Raw genomic sequence first — 19,500 nt, 5'->3', positions numbered from 1 at the left:
GGTGGGTTTTCCCCCTTTTTTTTTTTTTTTTTTTTCCTTTTTTTTGTTGTCTTCATCATTTTGGCTTTTTTTTTTTTTTGTCTTTTTGTTTTCTGCAAACACAGGCACTGGAGGGGGGGAGCAGGGGCCAGGGTAGGGGGGGACAGGCATGCGGACGCGTGCTTCGGGGGGCCGCAGCTCCGGCTGCCGCCTCGGCTCCCATCGCCGTCTCCGTCGGGCTGGAACCAGGACAGCCACCGCAAGCTCTGTGGGGACATCCTGGTGAGCCACAACCGGGGGACCCCGTCCCCTCGAGCCCCAAGCCCACCCTCACCTTCACTGCAGCGGGGCGACGGGGGCCCCCGAGCCGTGGAAGTGGACGTTCTGCCACTTGCCGTCGCGGCGGTGCCAGACGCGGGTCTCCTCGGACTGGCTGGTGCGGGGCCGGCCCTGCGCGTCGATGTACTGGGTGAGGCGGATGTAGGCGATGCAGGCCGCGTCCTCCCCGATGACGTGAACGTGCGGGTTCAGGATGGTCGTGTGGATCGGCTTGTTGTTCTTGGAGAGCACTGCGGGGCGGCCGAGGTCAGCGGGGCTGGCACGAGCAGGGGCATGGGGGCAGGGATGGGGACAGGGAACGCGTGAGGAATGGGCAGGGATAGGGGCAGGGAGGGGGACAGTGCAAGCAGATGGATGGCTCAGCAGGGGAGGACTGGGGACAGGCAGGCGAGGGGAGCAGGATGGGCAGGCAGTGGGCAAGAGACAGGGGACAGTGAGGGAGACAGGCAGGGAGACAGGATGGATAGGGCTGGGCTGGACAGGGAGAGAGGATGGGCAGGGCGCAGGCAGGGCAGGTGGCACAGGCAGGTCGGGTACTCACAGTTCTCGAAGTAGAAGCGGTGGAAGTCCATCCCCTCCACCAGGTTGCCCAGTGCCTCGGGCTCAAAGGAGGTGAGCCCCGGGTCGCAGATCTTCCTGCAGGCAGTGGGTGAGAGTGGCCCTGACTGGCCCCAGCCCACCTGGCCCCACCCGGCCCCACCTGGCCCTGCCCCACTCACGCGTAGGCTTCGAAGTCCCCGTTGTTGACGGCCTCGATGAGCTGCTCCGTGATCTTGATGATCTCCTGCTTGCGGGCTGGGGGCACGTCACTGTCACCGCCACCGCCACCGCCCCAGCCCCCCGGTGACACCGTGGGGGTGGGTGGACGGGATGTTGGGATGGACATGGGACATGGAGGGGAGGCATGGGGATGGACACGGGGACTGACAGACAGACCTTGGGGGCAGAAAAACCTTGGGGACAGACAGACAGACCATGGGGATGGACCATGGGGACAAACACAGGGACCTTGGGGACAGACAGACCGACCATGAGGGCAGACAGACAGACCACAGGGACAGACACAGGGACCTTGAGGACAGACACAGAAACCATGGGGACAGACAGACACCCCTTGGGGACAGAAGGCCCTTGGGGACAGATAGGGACCGTTGTGCTCCCAGGGCCCCCAGAGCTCTGCCACACCAGTATTCGCGTCATCCTCTCAGCACGTCTCATTGCCAGCCCAGTGTCACCCCAGCCATGTCCTAGTGCCACCCCTAAATGTCCCAGTGCCATCCCAGTGCCCTCCCAGCATGCTCAAGCATCCCAGTGCCCACTCAGCATGTCCCAGTAGTTTCAAGTGCATCCCAGTGCTACTCCTGCAAGTTCCAGTATATCCCAGTGCCATTCTAGCACATCCCAATACAGCCAGTTCCATACCAGTGTTTCCCAGCGCCATCCCACCGTCTCAATGCTGTTCCAGTGCATCCCAGTACCCTCTCGGTTCCATGCAAGCACATCCCAATACATCCCAGTGCAATCCTAGTGCATCCCAGAGCAGCTTCAGTGCCATCTGATGCATCCCAGTGCCATCCTATTGCTTCCCACTGCATCCCAGTGCCAGTCCAGTGCATTCCAATACACCCCAGTTCCATCCTAGTGCAATCCTGCTGCATTCCAGTGACAGCCCAGTACACTCTAGTGCCATTCCAGTGCCATTCCACTACATTTCAGTCACATCCCAGAGTGTCTCAATGCCATTCCAGGGCATCCCAATACACCCCAGTTTACACCAGTACATCTCAGGGCCATGCCACTGCACTTCAATGCAACCCCGTGCCCTTCTAGTATATTCCAGTTCGCCCCAGTTCCATCCCAGTGCATCCCAGCATCGTGCTGTTGAATTTCAGTGTGTTCCAGTATCATTCCAATGTAGCCCATCCCACTATATCCCAATGACTCATTTCATCCTGATGCCACCCAGTCAGCTCAGTTTCATCCCAGTGCAGCCCAGTGACACTTCAGTGCATTCTAACACAGCCCAGTTCCATCCCAGTATCTCCCAGTGCTATTCCAGAGCATACCAGTACACTCCAGTTTGCCCTGGTGCCTCACTGCATCTCTGTGCCAATCGCCCGTGTCCCAGTGTCATACCAGTGCATCCCAATACATCCCAGTTCCATTCCAATGCATTGCAGTACCATTCTGCTGCTTCCCAGTGCATCCCAGTACCATTCTAGGGCATTCCAGTATACCCCAGTTCTATCCAGTGCATCTCAATTAATCTTAGTACCATTCCACTGTATCCCAGTGCTCCCCAGTCCATTCTTTTGTCACCCTAACATCTCAGTGCCAATGTACTCTCACTGCTATTCCAGTGCATCCCAATACATCCCAGTACAGCCCAGTTCTACCCAGAACACCTCTTGGTACCATCCCACCATGTCCCAGTATCATCACAGTGCATCCCAATGCCACCCCAATGCCTTTTCAATGAATCCCAGTGCCATTCCAGTGCCATTCCAGCATGTCCCAATCTACACCATTTCCACCCAAGTGCACCCCAGTGCATCCTAGTACCATCCCAGTGCATCCCAGTACCATTCCAGTGCATCCCAGTGTGCTCCCAGTGCATCCTGGTGCCATCTCAATGAATCTTAGTGTCATCCCAGCTTCAGCCTAGCACATCCCAGATGCATCCCAGTGCATGTGAACACTCTCCCAGTGCATCTCAGAAATGTCCCAGTACAACCCCGATGCGTTCTGGTGCCATCCCTGTGCTATTCCAGTGCAACCCAGTGAATCCTAGTGCTACCCCAATGCCATCCCAATGCCATCCCAAATCCCACCCAGTGCATTCCACTGCTGCCCCAGCACATCACAGTGCACCAACTGCATCTTGGTGCCATGCCAGTTCCATCCCAGTTCATCCCAGTGCAATTCCAGTGGAATCCGAGGCATCCTAGTGCCAACACAATGCATCCCAGCTCTATTCCAATGCATTCCATTCAGCACACTCCCAGTGCACCCCAGTGCCACCCCAGTGCATCCTGGTGCCATCCCAGTGCACCCCATCACAGTCCCAGTGTATCCTAGTGTCATTCCAGTGCACCCCAATGCATCCTTGTGCCATCCCAGCTTCATCCCAATGAACTTCAGTGCTGCTCCAGTGCATCCCAGTGAACCAAACGCACTCTGGTGCTACGCCAGTGCCATCCTAGTGCCATTCCAGTGCACCCCAATGCATCTTAGTGTCATCCCAGCACATCCCAGCTGCACCCCAGTGCATTCTAGCACACTCCCAGTGCATCACAATGCATCCTAGTGCCATCCTAGTGCATTCCACAACTGTCCATCACAGTGCCATCCCAGTGCATCCTGCAGCCATCCCAGTTCATCCCAGTACCATTCCAGTGCACCCCAATGCATACCGGTGCCATCCTAGCACCATCCCAGTGCATTCCAAGACCCTCCCAGTGCATCCCAGTGCCATTCCAGTGCAACCCAATGCATCCTAGCACCACCCCAGTGCATCCCAGCTCCCTCCCAGTGCATCCCAGTGCAACCCTGCCGCCCCCTGCGCCCGTCACCTTTGGTGTCCTCGTCCTCAATGGTGGTGTTGGTGCTGTCGGAGGACTCCTGCTCGCAGGACGGCGGCGGTGGGGGGGAGACACAAACAGGGGGTCAGACCTGGCCCCGGGGGGACGGGGAGGGGGAACAAGCCCAGCCGGGGCTTGGCAGGACCCCACCGATGCTGGACGCCGCAGGGGTACCCCACTGTCACCGCGCCCCATGCGCACTCCTCATCCACGTCACCCCCCCCCGCGACATGGCTGATGCTGGGGGAGGATGGAGGCGGAAAGCAGGGGCAGCGGTACCTTGGCGCCGTCCGCGGGGTTATGAATGACAGTAGTTTGAGGCTCCTACGGGAGAAGGGAGAGAGACAGAGGCGGGGGTGGGGGGAAGCGAGAGCCCGGAGGGGACAACGAGGGGGGACGACGAAGTGAGCAGCACATGGACAGGGGCAAGGAGAGACCCAGACCGGATTTGGGAAGGGCAGAAGGGGGAGAGAAGCAGAGAGTCATTAGTCCAGCGAAGCCAAATGGTTTAATTCACAGACATGGAGGGGGAAGAAAGGAGGGAAAGGGGTGGGCAGAGCCGGGGGAGAGACGCAGTGAGGCCAAAAGGATGGGCTGGGCGGGGGGCAGCTCCGTGCCCATGTCTTGCATCCCGGTGCCCAGGGGCTCCACTCACCATGCATCTGAGCATCCTTGTGCCTGAATCCCAACCTGCTGCCTCCATCCCGAGCACTGCCCATATCCTTGCACATCCCTCAGCTCGCACCCAGCCCATCCATGTGCCTGCATCCCAAGCATCCCTTGTCTTGCATCCTGACCGTCCCTGTGCCCAGATCCTGACCATCCTGGTGCCCACATCCCGAGCACCCCTCATCCACAGCTTCCCGCTGCCGGCATCCCACCCTCACTGTACAGGGTGAGCACCCCTTTTTTCTCCATATCCTGCACTCAGTGACCAGCCAGGCACACCTTCATCAGTGCACAGCACTCTGGGCATCACCCTGCCTGTATCCTGCCCTCATGGTACCTCGTCCCTGCCCTTCTGCTGCACCCCCTGTGCCATAAAGGTCACAACGGTCACCCCTGTACCCACATCTGCACCTACCTTGCTGTTGGCATTGCCAGAACACCCCCAAATCCTGCACCTGCTGTTTCAGATGACCACGCCTTTACCTGTGTCCTGCACTCCCTGTGCCAGCTGGGCAGTCCTGTGTCTGGATCCTGCACTTACTTCACCTGCAGGGTCACAGTCAGCACCCCCATCCTTGTGACCCTGCACCTGCCTTGCCATTGGCATTGCAGGGTGTCCCTGTCTCCCAACCCCGCACCCACCTCGCCATCTGTGTCACCAGGATCCTCCTGTCTGTTGCTTGTCCCCATTACGGGGCATCTATGCCCATACTCTGCACCCACCTTGTTCCCATGGTGGGGCACCCCCATATCCATGTTCCTGTACCCACCTCGGTCCCCATGTCACAGGACATCCTCAGGCCCATATCTTGCACCCACCTTGCTGTCCCCATGGCAGGAACATCTCTGTGACTGTGTCCTGCACCTACCTTATCCCCATAGCGGGACACCTGCATGACCATGTCCTGCACCCATGTCACTGTCCCCATGGCTGAGGGAGACGTGGGGCTGTCCACATGCTTGCACCCTTCACCCACCTTGTCTGTCCAGCAGAGTCACCCTGCGCCCATGTCCTGCACACCCCTTTCCATCCTTGGGACACCCCCCTCCCCAGCGACCCCAGGAAGAGCCGGTCAGGGGGCGCGCATGGTGATGGATGGGATGGGCTGGTGGGATGGATCCAGTGGGATGGGGGATCTGGGGGGTGCAGGGTACGGAGCACCTACCAGAGCGGTGGGCGGGAGGGTCCCCTTGGGGCTGGTGACGCCGGCACTGCCTTTGGTGCTGTTGGTCTGGGGCTGGACGGGAGAGATGGAAGGGGCTCAGTGGCATGGTGGGGGCAGCAGCCCACCCCGGCCCCCCCGGCCCCGCTGGCCCCTCACCTTCACACCGTCCGCCTTCTTGTTCAGTAAGCTCTTAGCTGCTGCGGGGGGAGACAGTGTCAGTGCTCCTCCCCAGCACAAGGGACACTGTGTGTCCCTCCAAACCCGGACCCTTCCCGGCCACCCAACCTGACCCCACCCTGGGTGCTGGCAGCACCTGCCTCCCCAGTGTTGGGAACACACGAAGAAGGTAGTGTCCCCACCCTGGGGGAGGTCCCCATTTTGGAGGGGTGGTCCCCATGCGGGGAGGGGTGTCCCCATTCTAAGGGGGGTCTCCATTTTGAGGGGTGTCCCCATGCTGGGAGGGGTGTCCCCATCCTGGGGGTGTTCCCTTACTGGGGGGAGCCCCCATGGAGGGTGGGGTGTCCCCATTTTGGGGGGGGTTCTCCATGCTGGGAGGGCTGTCCCTAACTGGAGGGGACTGTCCCCAACAGGCTGTCCCCAACCTGGAGGGGTCCCCACCCTCAGGAAGGTCCCCATCCTGGGGGAAGAGAGTGTCCCCACCGAGGGAGGGGCTTCCCCAACCTTGTGGGGCATCCCCATCCTGGTGGGTGTCCCCATCCTAGTGGGAGATTCCCAAACTCAGGGGGGGGTCCCCAACCTGGGGGGGCTGTCCCCATCCTGGGAGGGATGTCCTCAACCTGTGGAGATCCCCATCCAAGCAGGGTGTCCCCATTCTGGAGGGGGGGGGGTGCCTAAACTCAGTGGGTTCTCATACTGGGGGAAGGAGGTGCCCCCAACCTGAGGGGGGGTCCCCATCCTGGTGGCCCCCGTGGTGGGGGGCAGGGCTGGCTTACCTTGGAGAAATGCAGAGAGGAAAGCGAGAGAGAGGAGTGGGGAGGGGGGCAAGAGAGAAACGGGGGGGGGGGGAAGGAGGAAAAGGGGGAAAACATAAAAAAGAACATAAAAAAGATGAGTTGAGTACGGGGGGTGGGGACAGCCGCCTGTGCCCCCCCCGTCTCCTTGAAGGGGGACAAGGACGGGCACGGGTTGAGCATCTGTCACTGCTACCACGATCTCTGGCCAGTGGGGGAATAGGGAGAGATGGGGACATGGTTGAGGGGGTGTGGAGGGCGGGAGGGGGGGTGTCACCTCGAGCATCCTCATCATTCCTCCACACTCAGGGACCCCTCCCCCGGCTGGCATCACATGTTGAGGGGGGATGTGCGGCGACAAGTCCAGTGACAGCAGGGTGGCACTCATCAGCACCAAAGGAAGGGGCAGGCAGATGCAGGACGGGGGGGATGACCCACACATCCCTCCCCCGTGGACCTATGTCTCCTCAGGGGTCCCTAGCAGGGTGTCCCCAAGGGTCCCGGTCCCTCCTCTGAAAGCAGGCGGGTGTTGAGAGGTGGGGGTTTAAACCAGAGCCAAATTGGGGGGCGGGAGAGGGGGACCCCTGGCAGGGGGGCCAGCGGTAGCTCTTGGTGTGGGGATGGTTTAAGACCCGCCGAGTGTTTCGCGGCGTCACAAACACCGGCTGCAGCTCTCAGAAGCTGGGGGGAGGCACATGCTGGGGGGGGGGGGGGCACATGCCGGGGGGAGACACATGCGACGGGGGGCACATGCGGGGTAGGGACGCAGGGGGGGCACGGGGGGACACAGGACATGCAGCCCGTTTGCCCCCAATGCATGCACCGCTGTGCCCCCCCTGTGTGCAGGAGGGGGGCAGCGCCGTGGGGGGGGGAGCAGTGGGGGGCCACACCCTAAAATCATCCCCCCCACCCCCAGCTCCCCATTGTTGACCCAGATGTGGACCCTGGGGGTGCCACCAGGGTGACCCCCTCCAGGAACCACCGGCCCAGGGTCAAGCACTCAGCAGCCCCGCCTTGGGGGTGGGGGCTGGTGCAGAGACCCCTCCCTCGGGCCAGTCCTGGGATGGCAGCAGGGGGACGGCGGCATCTCTCGGTGCCAGTGGGGAGGGGCAGAGGCTGGGGGGCTGGGAGGGGCAGTGCCGGGGGCCATGCATGCGCTCCGATTTCCGAGGAGGGCACCCGAAACCCGTTGGGGAGGTGGGAGGCAGGAAAGAGGATGGTTGGGAGAAGAGGGTGACATGGGGATGAAGGATCTGGGGACACACAGAGACCAAGCGGGGCCGGGGGGGCCGGGGGGGCCCTTTGCGGACGCGTCTACCTTGTTCCACCAGCCCCAGGGGGGCCCCGGCAGCGGCCGCCGACATGGTGGGAGGAGCGGTGGTCTGTCTGCCCACTGCGGGCCGCGAGAGAGAGAGAGAGGGAGCAGAGCTCCTGTTAGGGGGGGCGGGGAGGGGCTGCAGCCGGGACCCCACCTTCCCCCCCCCCCAGCACGAACTCTTGGGGTGCCCATCACCCTGGCCTCAGGCCTGGGGTGGCTGGTGCTGTTCCATCCCCCTCCCCGTGTCGCCCCCCCACCAGCCACCGGAGTGGGGGGGGACACACGGGGACCGGGCACTACCTGCTGCTGTGTGCGTGGGACGGGGGGGCCGGGTCCTGCCCCCACCTTGGCTACCACATGCCCCGTCCTCACCGATGGGGAAAAAATGGTGGGGGGTTAAGGAAGGGAGGGGAAAAAGAGAGAAAGACAGCGATAGAGAGAGGGGGGCACCGGCCCGGGGGGGGAGCTATGGAGGGGGGCTGCGGCCCCCAGCCCCCCGGCCAGTGGGAGCCCCCCCTTACCTGAGAAGTTCCTGGTGGCCAACATGGTGGTGAGGATGGCACCCTGCGGGGAGGGGCAGGGTGAGCTGGGGAGAGGGTGCGGGGTGGGACGGGCAGGATGGGGCCCTGGGAGCGCGGGGAGTAATGGGGGTGGGTGAGAAGGAGGGGGAGAAATGGGATGACGGGATGGGAGGGGGTACAGGATGGGGCCCATGGGACTGGGAACTGGGAGAGGGGATGCAGGATGAGGGGGCAGGATGCAGCCATGGGACCAGGCAGTGGGATAGAGGGTGCAGGTTGTGGGATGCAGCTGGACGGGGACAGGCTGGAGCCATGGCACGGGGCAGGATACTGGGCAGGGACAGGATGGGACCATGCTGCACTGCGTGTCACCAGGATGGGACCAAAGCCCACAGCAGAGCACCGGGCACACCAGAGTGGGACCGCAACACCCACTGGGAAGGGCACAGGAAGGCCCTGGTGGGTGCCAGGGTGGGAATGTGCCACCGGCTGCTGCCAGAGTGGGCAGGGCAGGGGTCCCACAGTGGACAGAGGAACGTCCCACAGCAGGCAGGACAAGGGTCCCACAGCGGGTAGGGGAGGGTCCCACAGGAGAGCCCCGTGGACAGGCAGGGTGCTGCTGGAAGGATAAGCACTGTCCCCAGCCCACGCCTCCCCCACCCCTCACCTTGAGCTTCCTCCGGGCATTGAACTTTTTCAAGCACTCCACTGTCTCCTGCCTGTGCATCATGGAGGCCACGGTAGAACGTTGCTGTGGGGGACAGTGGGGTCAGCACCAGGTGCTAGTGGTCACTGAACTGGGGTGACACGCACTGGGGGGACACACAGCACTTACGCAGACCCACGGGTGCTTGAGGGCCTCGTGGGCTGTGATGCGCTTGGCAGGGTTGATGGTCAGCATCTGATTGATGAGGTTTTTCGCTTCGGGGGTGACCGTGTCCCACTCAGGTGAAGGGAACTGGGGGGGGTACAGGGACACGGGGGTGACAGCTGTGGAGGGGCAGCCCCATGGCACCTGTGTCACCCCACATCCCGACACATCCCCAGCCAGCCACCAAAGACATGGCCCAAAGCCACCCCCGGGCTCTGCCTGCTGAAGATCAGCTGTAGGGTCCCTCAGTAGGTTCCACAATTAACGGGCCAGCTGCTGCAGGGCATGGGCTCATGGCACCGGGGACTTACATCGTAGGCCCCGGCCTTGATTTGTTGGTAGAGTTTGTGCTGGTCCTCGTCCCAGAACGGCGGGTAGCCCACCAGCAGGATGTACAGGATGACCCCTGAGCCAGGGAGAGCGGGGTTAGGGGAGTGCAGGGACCCCAGACCACCCCAGGCTCCCTCTGGCCCTGCTGTGTCCCCATGACAAAGCAGTTATTCCCAATATGGCCTGTCCCTGTGCTGCCAGGATGGCAGGGACAGGGGACAGCATGGCACTGCCGGGGCACATGGCACAGGATGGCCCCAGGATGAGGTCAGGGCTGGAACAGGAACTGGGGTGGGACCAGCATAGAAATGGGATGGGAAAGAGGGTGAGACTAGGATGGGAATGGGATAAGACTAAAATGGAGCCAGGAAAGTGCCAGAATGAGAGTGGGATAGGATCAGAATGGGACCGGGCAGGGATGGAACAGGGATTAGGATGGGATTGGGCAGGCATCGGGCAGGGACTGGGCAGGGATCAGGGCAGGGATTGGGGTAGAGATGGGGCAGGGATGAGGCAGGGTTCAGGATTGGGACCAGGTCCGGGTTCGGAATGGGGGCAGAGAAGGGGCAGGGACCAGGCAAGGACTGGGCAGGGATTGGCTCTTACCACATGCCCAGATGTCCACGGGTTTGCCATAGGCCTCTTTGCGCAGGACCTCAGGGGACAGGTAGCCGGGTGTGCCCGCAAATCCTGGGACAGGGACAGAGAGATGGGTGAGGAGAGACAGGTGAGCCACAACGGGAGGGGACAAGGACAGGACACAGGACTGGGACATGGGCATGGGGGAGGGATGTGCTGGGCAGGGGCGGACATGGTGGGCACAGAGGCATGGACACGGTGGGTATGGGACAGGGCTGTGCTGGGCACAGGGCAGATGCAGTAGGAACAGAGCAGGGACTCTGGACACGGAGGGACACGGCAGACACAGTGCAGGGGCTTGGTAAGCAGGTCCCAGCGGGCAGGGGCTGGGGCCGTGGTGGGCAGGGGGCCAGCAGCACTCACCGAACCAGGCCTGCTGATCCCCCTGCACCTCGATGGCGAGGCCGAAGTCCGCCAGCTTCACCGCCGCCCCTTTGCACTTGCTGGCCAGGAGCAGGTTCTCCGGCTGAGCGGTCACCAGGCACAGGGAGCACCAGGCACAGGGAGCACCAGGCACAGACATGGGTGGGGAGAGAGAAGGGACGGGGCAAGTAGGGGAGGGACTTTACTGCTGCCATCGACTGGGTGCTGCCCGTCAGCCGGCTCTGCACCGTGGGGCTGTGGCCATGGCCGCCCTCTGCCAATGGCCCAGGGTGCCGGATGGCACAGCCCCATGGCCAGCTCAGGGTCATCCCATGTCTCACTAGCCTCATCCCAGCATCCCGCCCCATCCCCCTGTATCCCACCATCCCTCCGTGTCCCACCCATCACCCCCTCGTGTCCTGCTGTGACCCACCCCCAGCCAAGCTCCAGCTGCTCCCACCCCCATCCCCCCATCCCAGCCAGTTCACACTCTCCCTGGGGCAATGGCAACTGGGGGGGTTGCAGTGAGACCCCCCACCAGTGCAGAACCGTGACACAGCTGGGGGACCTGTGTGCATCCCCAGAAAAGGGAGGTGAAAGCTGGGAGTGCTCAGAGCTGAGGGGATCCCCCAAGCCCAGCAAGATCTCAGTGACCCCCCCAGAACGCACTGGGCAAGGGCCATACCCAGGCTGTAGGGACCCCAAGGGCTGGGCAGGGGGAGAGGGGCAGAGGGACAGACGGGGGCCAGGGGGACACACTTACCTTGAGGTCCCTGTGGACCACCCCCATCTGGTGACAGTGCAGGACAGCCTCCAAGATCTGCTGGATGCAGTGGCTGCGTGCAAATGGGAGGGGGGGTCAGAGGTACGCTGCTCCCCCACCTCCCACACCCCCTGTACCCCACAACCTGTACCTCCGAACCAGCCCCCCTGCCCCTCTGCTGGGGCCCCACTGCACCCTGGGGGGAACTGACAAAAACAAGTGGTGACCTTGGATTTGTGGGTGCTGTGCATGGCAACCCCTATGTACCCCTGCCAGGGGGGTCATCCCTGAGGTGTCACCCCTGGGGGGACTCCTGGGGGATCACCACCTGGGGGGGTCACCCAGAGGGGTTACCCCTGGAGAGAGTCCCACCTGGGGTGGGTCACTGCCTGGGGGACACCTATGGGGATGTCAATGCCTGAGGCGGGGTCAGCCCTGAGGTTGTCACTCCTTCCTGGGGGGCATCACCCCTGGCGGGGTATCACTGTCTGGGGGTCATCCCTCGGGCGTCACCCCTGGGGCATCATCCCAGGGTTGTCACTCCAAAGGAGTTACTGACGAGGGGTCACCCCTGTGGGATCATCCCTTGGGGGGTCACTGCCGGGGGTTTATCCTGGAGGAGATGGTCACTGGGTGGGGGTTCATCCCTGGGGAGATCACTGGCTGGGGGTCACCCCTCAGTGGCCACCAGGTGAGCTCCAACCTTGGCATAGAGCTGTGGGGGTCATCCCAATGGTGCTTTTGTACCCACCCCCTGTCCCCCGTGGGGGCCCCCCATCCCTGCTGCCGCCCGGATGCTGGGATCCCCCAGACAGGACTCATGGGGGAAGGGGGGGGAACAGGGGATGGGGGGGTGGGGCGGATGGAGACGAGACAAGAAAGAAAGAGGGAAGGAGCGAGGGGATGAGAGCCTGAAATGGGGGTGAAGGGGGGCCCCGCCTAGCTGGGGGAGCGGGGGCGCTGGGGGGACAACCTCCCTGTGGGGGTGGGGGGGGACAAAAAAAGGGGCGTCAGGGAGAAAAAAGATTGAGGAGAAAGCCCCGCAGCAGGGTCCTGACGAGCGGAGCGGGGGGCCGGGAAGTGGGGGCTGCGGCGGGTGGGGGCAGCGAGGGGGAAGCGGCCCCCCCGGCCCCCCCCAGATACTGACCTGCGGCTCCCTCTGCTCAGGGGCAAAGTGATGGGTGGGAGGAACGCGGGCAAAGAGCTCATGGACACAGTGACTGCAAAACAGAACGGGGGGCGGGGGCGGGGGGCCAGGATGGAGGGTTAGGGGTGGGAGAGGGGTCAGGATAGGGGGGCAGGATAGGGCAAAGGGTGTGGGAGGGGGCGGGATGGGGTGAAGGGGTGAAGGGGTGCAGGATGGAGGGGTAGGGGGTGGGAGATGGGGGCAGGATGAGGTAAAGGGGGTGGGAGTGGGGGGGGCAGGTTGGCAGGGTGGGATGAGGTAAAGGGGTGGCAGGCAAGAAGTGGGGGTCAGGGTGTGGGGACAGGGTGGGGGTAAAGGGGTGGGAGAAAGTGACAGGAAAGGGGGATGGGAGGATACGGGAGCAGTTCAGGGGCAAGGATGGGTGTAGGAGGCAAAACAGAGGGCGAAGGGTGCTGGGGGGGGCAGCGAGCAGAGGGCAGCAGTGGGACGGACAGACACACAGATGGACACACGGACACGCACAGAGCCCGAGCAACGTGTGATGGGAGACGAGAGGGACAGAGGGATGGGGGGAATGGATGGAGGAGGTGAGGGGCACGAGTGGGACAGGGACGGGGGCAGGGGTGGAGATGGGGGGAACGAGAGAGGGGGAGAAACAATGTTGTGAAAGCCCAGAGACCACGGGGAGGGGCACACAGCGGCACACAGGGCACTGGGGGCTGGGGACGGCATGGGGGGGGCCCTGAGGGCCCCCCACTTGCCACCAGCCCCCCAGCACAGGTCATGACAGTGTCAGGACTCAGCGGCAGAGGGGGGAGCATGGGGTCAGAAGTGGAACATGGGGGGGCCCCACCCGGGGGCCCCACCCCACCCAGCAGCGGGATGGAGCCAGTGGAGGGGTTACAATAACGTGGGGGCCGAGGGGGTGTACCCCCCCTCCCCCTGCGTGCCCCCCTGCCTGCCTCGCTGGAGCTGCCCCATCCTTGCAGGCCTCCCAAGGCACAGGGCACGGGTGGCTGGGGGTGTCCAGGGCTTTGGGGGGTGTGTGGGGGGTGAAGGCTCACCTGGCATCAGCCTCACTGTAGTACTCCCGTGCCACGATGTCCTCAAAGAGCTCACCACCCGTCACCCTGAAACACAGCCAGGCACCACATCACCTTGAGACCCCTGGGAGCCCCCAGGATCCCCTGAGCCCCTCCTGAAGCTTTGGGAGCCTCCTGCCACACTCACAGGTCAAAGACGAGGTAATGGAATCCCTCCTCGGAGATGCTGTCGTGGAGCCGCACTGTGGGGACCAGATGGGGACAGGGACAGGCTCAGTCTCAGCCCCCAAGTACTCCCTGCCTGGCTCCCCCAGCCACTACATGTGGCACCCATGGGTGTCTGTGTCACATGCAGCCCACACCCCCACACCCAGTGTCCCAAAGGTGGCACCCAGAGGGGCCCCAGGGTGGGACCCCATAAGTCACCAGGGTGACACCCACCATGTCCCCTATGGGGGCACCCAGTATGTCCCTAAGGTAGCCTTCAGCAGGACCCCACACATCCCCAGAGGGACACCCAGCATACCGCCAGGGTGTCATTCAAGGTGTCCCTGGGTGGCCCCAAGTAGGGGTGAGACCCCCCAGGTGTCCCCAGTCACTCACCGATGTTGGAGTGCTTGAGCAGCCGGCAGATACGCGCCTCGCGCTCCAGCTTCTGGTGGTCTGGGGGGGCAGTGGTCAGGGGGGCACCTGACCTGCCCCCTCCACCCCCGCCCCGTCACCTGCCCCCAGCCCAAGCCCAGCAAGAGGAGCTGTAGATGCCCATGTGGGAGTGCATGTGGCTCTGTGGGGTGTGCAGGTATGCACAGGGGGCAGGGGTGGGGGTTGTACCTGTGGGTGTACGTGTGTGCAAAGGTTTGCACGTATGCGCACACGGGTTGGGCACGCACATGCACGCAGGTGTACACACACTGCGCAGGTGTGCACAGGTGTGCATGTTCACATGTGTGCTCATGTGTGAGGCCGTGCATGCATGTGCACACAGAGGGATGGGTGTGCCAGCACCTGTGGCTGTACCTGTGTGGATATACAGGTATGTGGGTGTGCAGCTGTGATGGGTGTGCAGCAGTATCCGTGTCCTGCAGCTGTGCACACACGTGGGTGTGCTTGTCTGTGGCTGTACCTGTGTGCACCTGTGTGTGCAGCCAACAGCTCTGTGGTTGTACTTGTGTGCACAGGTGTACACGTGTGCCTGCCTGTACCCATGTGTCTCACTGTACCTGTGTTTGTGTGTGATGTGGAGTGTGCAGTTGTACCCCTGTGCGTGGTGGTTCCTGCGCGTGCAGGTGTGTGCAGGTGTGCACATCTGTACCGCTGTGCCTGTGTGCGACTGTACACGTGTGTGCCTGCAGCACCCACTGTATGAGTGCACATGTGCACCTGCGTGTGCAGCTGCACCCCTGCATGTGTCTGCAAACAAGAGCACACAGACGCGTGCACAGGTGTGTGCACCTGCTCACACACCTCTCTACACACGTGTGTGTGTACACACACAATTCACACACCGCTCGCACACATACAAGTGTGTGCACCGCTCCACTCACTGCTCACACCTGTGCACACAGCTATGGCTACAGACACACACGTGTGTGTGCACACAGAACACACACCCCCTCCCCATGCCACTCATCCAGGTGCACATTCTAAACATCTACCCCCCCACACACACACTGTCACACGTCCCACACCTGCAAACACCTGCAAACACCTGCACACCCCCACTGCTGAGCTGGGAGCACACCCCACCCCACAGGCACCCACTCTGCTCGCAGGTGTGCACACACAGCAGTGCCCACCCTTATGTGCAAGCACACACACACACGCACACACTGTTGACACGTGCACACCCGCAGCCCTGCTGACACACACTCTGCTCACACCTGGGTGCACACCAAGCACACACACACACCTCTGCATGCACACTTAGGCACCCCCCTGCACAAGTGTGTGCACACACACACACCATGAACACACATATGGGCAAGCACACTGAGGTACCTCCAGTGTTCATGTGTGCCCACACCCACCATCACACACACCCCCATGTTCACATTGCACACACCTGTGCACACACAGAGCTCACACCTGTGTGTGCACACCCTTCTCCCCTGCCATCTGCTCACACCTGCATACCTGCAGGACACCCCTCAGGGACAGATGAAGTTCTGAGGGGCCCCGGGGGAGGCAGCAGGGGGGATAATGGGGATGGGCCAGGCCAGACCCCACCCCCTGGAGCATTCACCCCCCCCTCCACCAGCACCCGGTGTTACCAGCACCACTGGGGTCACAGCTGTCACAGGTGTCATGGGCACCACAGGTATCATGGCTGTCATGGGCACCAGGGGTATCACAGGTGTCACAGGTGCCACAGGCACCAGGGGTTATCACAGGTACCAGGGATGTCTGGGGAGTGGCCCCCTCGGGTGCCAGAGGGGTCTTGGGGAGTCCCAGGGTTCCCAGGGGTCCTACCTCTGGCTGAGAGCTTTTTGGTGTTGATGATCTTGGCAGCGTACTCATGGCCAGTGCAGAGCTTGACACAGCGCCGGACCACCGAGAAAGCCCCCCTGGGGAGGGACAGGCTCAGCACGCCCCAAAGCACCTTGGGGGGCAAGTGGGGGGTGGCTCCCACCCGTGACTCAGCACCCGAGGCCAGGGGGCTGCACCCACAGTGACTCAGCATCAGGGGAGTGAACCCCGACACGGGGACGGGGAGGGAGGGCCCTGACACACTGGGCCCCTGCCATGGGTGCGCTGGGGAGGCACCAGGGGGTGGTTGGGGGGAAGAGGCTGGAGGGGGGGCTCAGTGCCACGCATCATCGGAGGGGGGGGTCGCAGGAAGGATCCAGCACCGGCAGCTCGTTGCCATGGGAACAGTGGGTGGCCCGGATGGCAGCAGTGGCCATGGTGGTGGCGGTGATGGTGATGGTGGTAGTGGCGGTGACAGTGGTGATGGTGATAGCGGTGACAGTGGTGACAGTGCTGACAGTGGGCACAGGACCCAGCTGTGAGTATAGGGAGCTGGCAGCCACCAACACCCCAGGGACAGGGACAGAGATGAGAAAAGCATGGTTGTACCCATGCCAGGCAGAAGCACCTGCAGCCCCTTCAAGTGCCATCAGCACCTGTCCCCCTTCCAGGACTCACATCCCTGCACATCCCCTGCCTGTCCCTTGCCCGACAGGCCCCTCCCTCGTGGGGGGGTCAAGGCAGCGTCAGGGCACACAGAGGGGATCCCCATAACAGGCTGGGGACATGGCTGAGACCAGCACCCCGGTCCTGCCATGGAGAGGGTGCCCCTGGGACGGGCTCAGGGCCTGCCTGTCCCGTGCCACCACCCATGTCCCCATGTCCTCAGGCACCAAGGGCCCCATGTTGGCCAGAATAGTGGGGACCCTCTCACCACCAGGGGAAAAGTGGGGGTTCCCAAGGCCTGGCACCCCTGACCCCTCCCTTCCCCATGTGGCCCCCAGGACAGGGGACATGGTGGGTGCCAGCCCCTAGCCATGCCTCAGTTTCCCCCTGGCCAGAGCAATGTCCCCCCCATTCTGGTGAGGGGGGGACACATGTGCGATGGCTGGCGGGCTACACTGAGAGGTGGGAGGGGGGAAACAGGACCACGTTGCCATGGCAACCAGGATGGGCTGGATTTTGGGCAGACCGAAGGAACAGCCCCCGACTGGCACCATGTTCCCCCTACTGGTACCCCCAAAGGGACCACAGCCACCCCTGCAAAACGTTCCCCCGATCTAGGGAGGTGGTGGTGCAACCCCCCTCACAAAAGGTCTGACCCCCTCCCCCCTCCCCTCATTTTACTCCCCCCCAGTCCCTGCCCGTGGATGGGGGGGGAAGGAACTGCAACTCCCATGGCCTTGAGGGCAAATGAACCCCCCCCAGAAACAGCTCCTCTTCAGCTCCCCACAACACCCACCCCCCCGGGGGGGGGGTCATGATGTGGGGGGTGCAGCCGGGGGGCTTGGAAGGATCCAGGGGGGCAGAGGGGACCTGGGAGTCTTTAAGGCCCGGGGGGTCCAGCAGGGCTGGAATCTATAAGGACCCGAAGGGGAAGTGGATTTGAGGAGTTATGTAAGGCCCAAAAGGGTCTAATAGGGGAGGGGGGGAGGGTGGTCTAAAAGGACCAGAGGGGATAGGGATGGGGAGGGGGGGGTCTGTGGAGATGGGGGGGGGGGGGGCAGAGGGATGGGAAAAACCATCAGGGTGAGGGGCAAGGGGGTCCTGAAAGGGGAGGAGGTCTAAAAGGAGCAGGTGCCTATAAATACTCAGGGATGGTCTGGGGAATGGGGGGTGTCTATAGGGGGGCTGTAAGGACAAGGGAGGGGAGGGTCTATCAGGACTGGGATGGGGGTGGAGGGTTTGGGAGGGCTGCAGGGACCAGGGGGGCTATAAGGGCTAGACGGGGTAGGGGTTTGTAGGAGCTTTGGGGGAGGGTCTGGAGGGATGGGGATCTATACAGACCGGGGAATGTGGAGGGGGGGCTATAAGGATGGAGGGGTCTGTGAGGATGAGGGGTCTGTGAGAATGGGGGTTCTATTGGAGCAAGGGGGCTTTAAGGACTGAGAGGGTCTGCAGGAGCCAGGGGCAGGATTAGGAGTGCTGGGGCATCTGTGAAGATTGGGGGAGTTAAGGAAGAATTGGGGGGGTCTGTTAGGATGGAGTGTCCATAGGGTCAAGGGCAGCTATAAGGACTGAGTGGGGGGTCTCTAGGGACAGGTGACTGGGGACTGCAGGGGATCTGGAGGGATGGAGGAGGGGTCTGGGGTGACCAGGGCTGCGGGGATGAGGACACATCAGGGGAGTCTCTAACGATGAGGGTCCGTGAGGATGGGGGAACCTTGGGGAACAGGGGGGCTAGGCAGGGACTAGGGGGAGCTATGGGGAGGGGGGGGCCCGGAGGGCTGGAAGGCCCCAGGAGGGGGGCGGTATAAGGGGTGGGGGCCAGTGGGGGGGCAGGGCCAATACCGGGGGGAGGGCAGTCCGGGGGGGGGGGGAGGGGGGGGCTGGGCAGGGCTGGTCCCGGGGGGGGTGGGCTGGGGGGGGGGCCGGTCCCGGGGGGGGCGGGGGGGGGCCAGTCCCGGGTGTCCCATCCCAGGGGGGGAGGGGGGGGGGGGGGATGCGTCACGTCTGCACCGAGCGGCTTCCCCGAGCCCTGGGCAGCGCCCCCCGCCCCCGCCGCGCCCCGGGGCCGGGGCCGGGGCCGGTGCCGCCGCCCTTACTTGCCGATCTCCTCGTAGAGCTGGTACTCGTCGGTGAAACGGGTGCAGGGCACGGTGGTGGCCATGCTGCCGCCGCGCCGCGCCGCAATGAGCCGCCCCGGCACCGGCTCCGCTCGGCTCCGGCTCCGCCCGGCGCGGGGGGGCGGGGGGAGGCGCCGGGCCGGGGGAGGCTCCAGCCCGGGACAGCCCCCGCCGCCCCCCCCGCCCGGGATCCCCCCCCAACCCCCTCCCCGGGACACCCCCCACCTCGGACCTGCCCCCGCACGCCGGGGGGATCCCCCTTGTCTCCACAAGGGCCCCATAACCAGATCCCCCCAACCCCGGGACCCCTTTATCCCAAATTACCCCCGGGAGTGGGGGACCAAGCCCCCACCCCTAAAGGCCCCATATCCAGACGCCCCTTCCCGGGATTCCCCCCCTAAATAGCTCTGTGTCCAGACTCCCTCTGAGGGATTCCCCCGAGGACCCCAAATCCACACTCACATCTACACCCCTTGCAAAAGGACCCACATCCAGACCCCTCCCAAGAATCTCACAACCTCCCCCAAAGGACACCAAACCTGCACCCC

The 19,500-nt window shown here is 63.2% G+C and overlaps 1 protein-coding gene across 9 annotated transcripts; it reads right to left on the bottom strand.

The window, feature by feature from the left end:
• Positions 1–55: 55 nt before the first annotated feature.
• Positions 56–19,066, bottom strand: CAMK2B (calcium/calmodulin dependent protein kinase II beta). Of its 9 annotated transcripts, none has more exons than XM_032091867.1 (21): positions 18,932–19,066; positions 16,170–16,264; positions 14,304–14,363; positions 13,888–13,942; positions 13,722–13,787; positions 11,511–11,583; positions 10,748–10,850; positions 10,352–10,435; positions 9,727–9,821; positions 9,380–9,502; positions 9,212–9,295; positions 8,545–8,587; positions 8,024–8,098; positions 5,891–5,931; positions 5,735–5,806; positions 4,179–4,223; positions 3,891–3,939; positions 1,038–1,113; positions 860–954; positions 314–548; positions 56–245 (listed from the first exon to the last, which is right to left on the bottom strand). In XM_032091867.1, exons 1-20 carry the CDS (start codon positions 18,994–18,996, stop codon positions 316–318), a joined length of 1,632 nt encoding a protein of 543 aa, XP_031947758.1. In that variant the 5' UTR covers positions 18,997–19,066; the 3' UTR covers positions 56–245; positions 314–315. The 9 variants fall into 9 exon arrangements, with proteins under 9 accessions (XP_031947758.1, XP_031947759.1, XP_031947760.1 ...); XM_032091868.1 differs by having other exon boundaries at positions 5,891–5,928; XM_032091869.1 differs by lacking the exon at positions 4,179–4,223.
• Between the last annotated feature and the right edge of the window lie 434 nt (positions 19,067–19,500).

The sequence above is a fragment of the Corvus moneduloides genome, chromosome 27, assembly GCF_009650955.1.
Source record: "Corvus moneduloides isolate bCorMon1 chromosome 27, bCorMon1.pri, whole genome shotgun sequence".
NCBI classification, from domain to species: Eukaryota; Metazoa; Chordata; class Aves; order Passeriformes; family Corvidae; genus Corvus; species Corvus moneduloides.
This window is presented reverse-complemented; position numbering and strand designations above follow the sequence as displayed.

Coding starts and splice junctions, on each gene's coding strand:
- CAMK2B (XM_032091867.1), bottom strand. CDS start 18,996: ATGGCCACCACCGTGCCCTGCACCCGTTTCACCGACGAGTACCAGCTC. Junction 16,265..18,931: donor CTCTACGAGGAGATCGGCAA/GTAAGGGCGGCG, acceptor GTCCCTCCCCAG/GGGGGCTTTCTCGGTGGTCC. Junction 8,588..9,211: donor ATGCCCGGAGGAAGCTCAAG/GTGAGGGGTGGG, acceptor CCCTCCCCGCAG/GGTGCCATCCTCACCACCAT.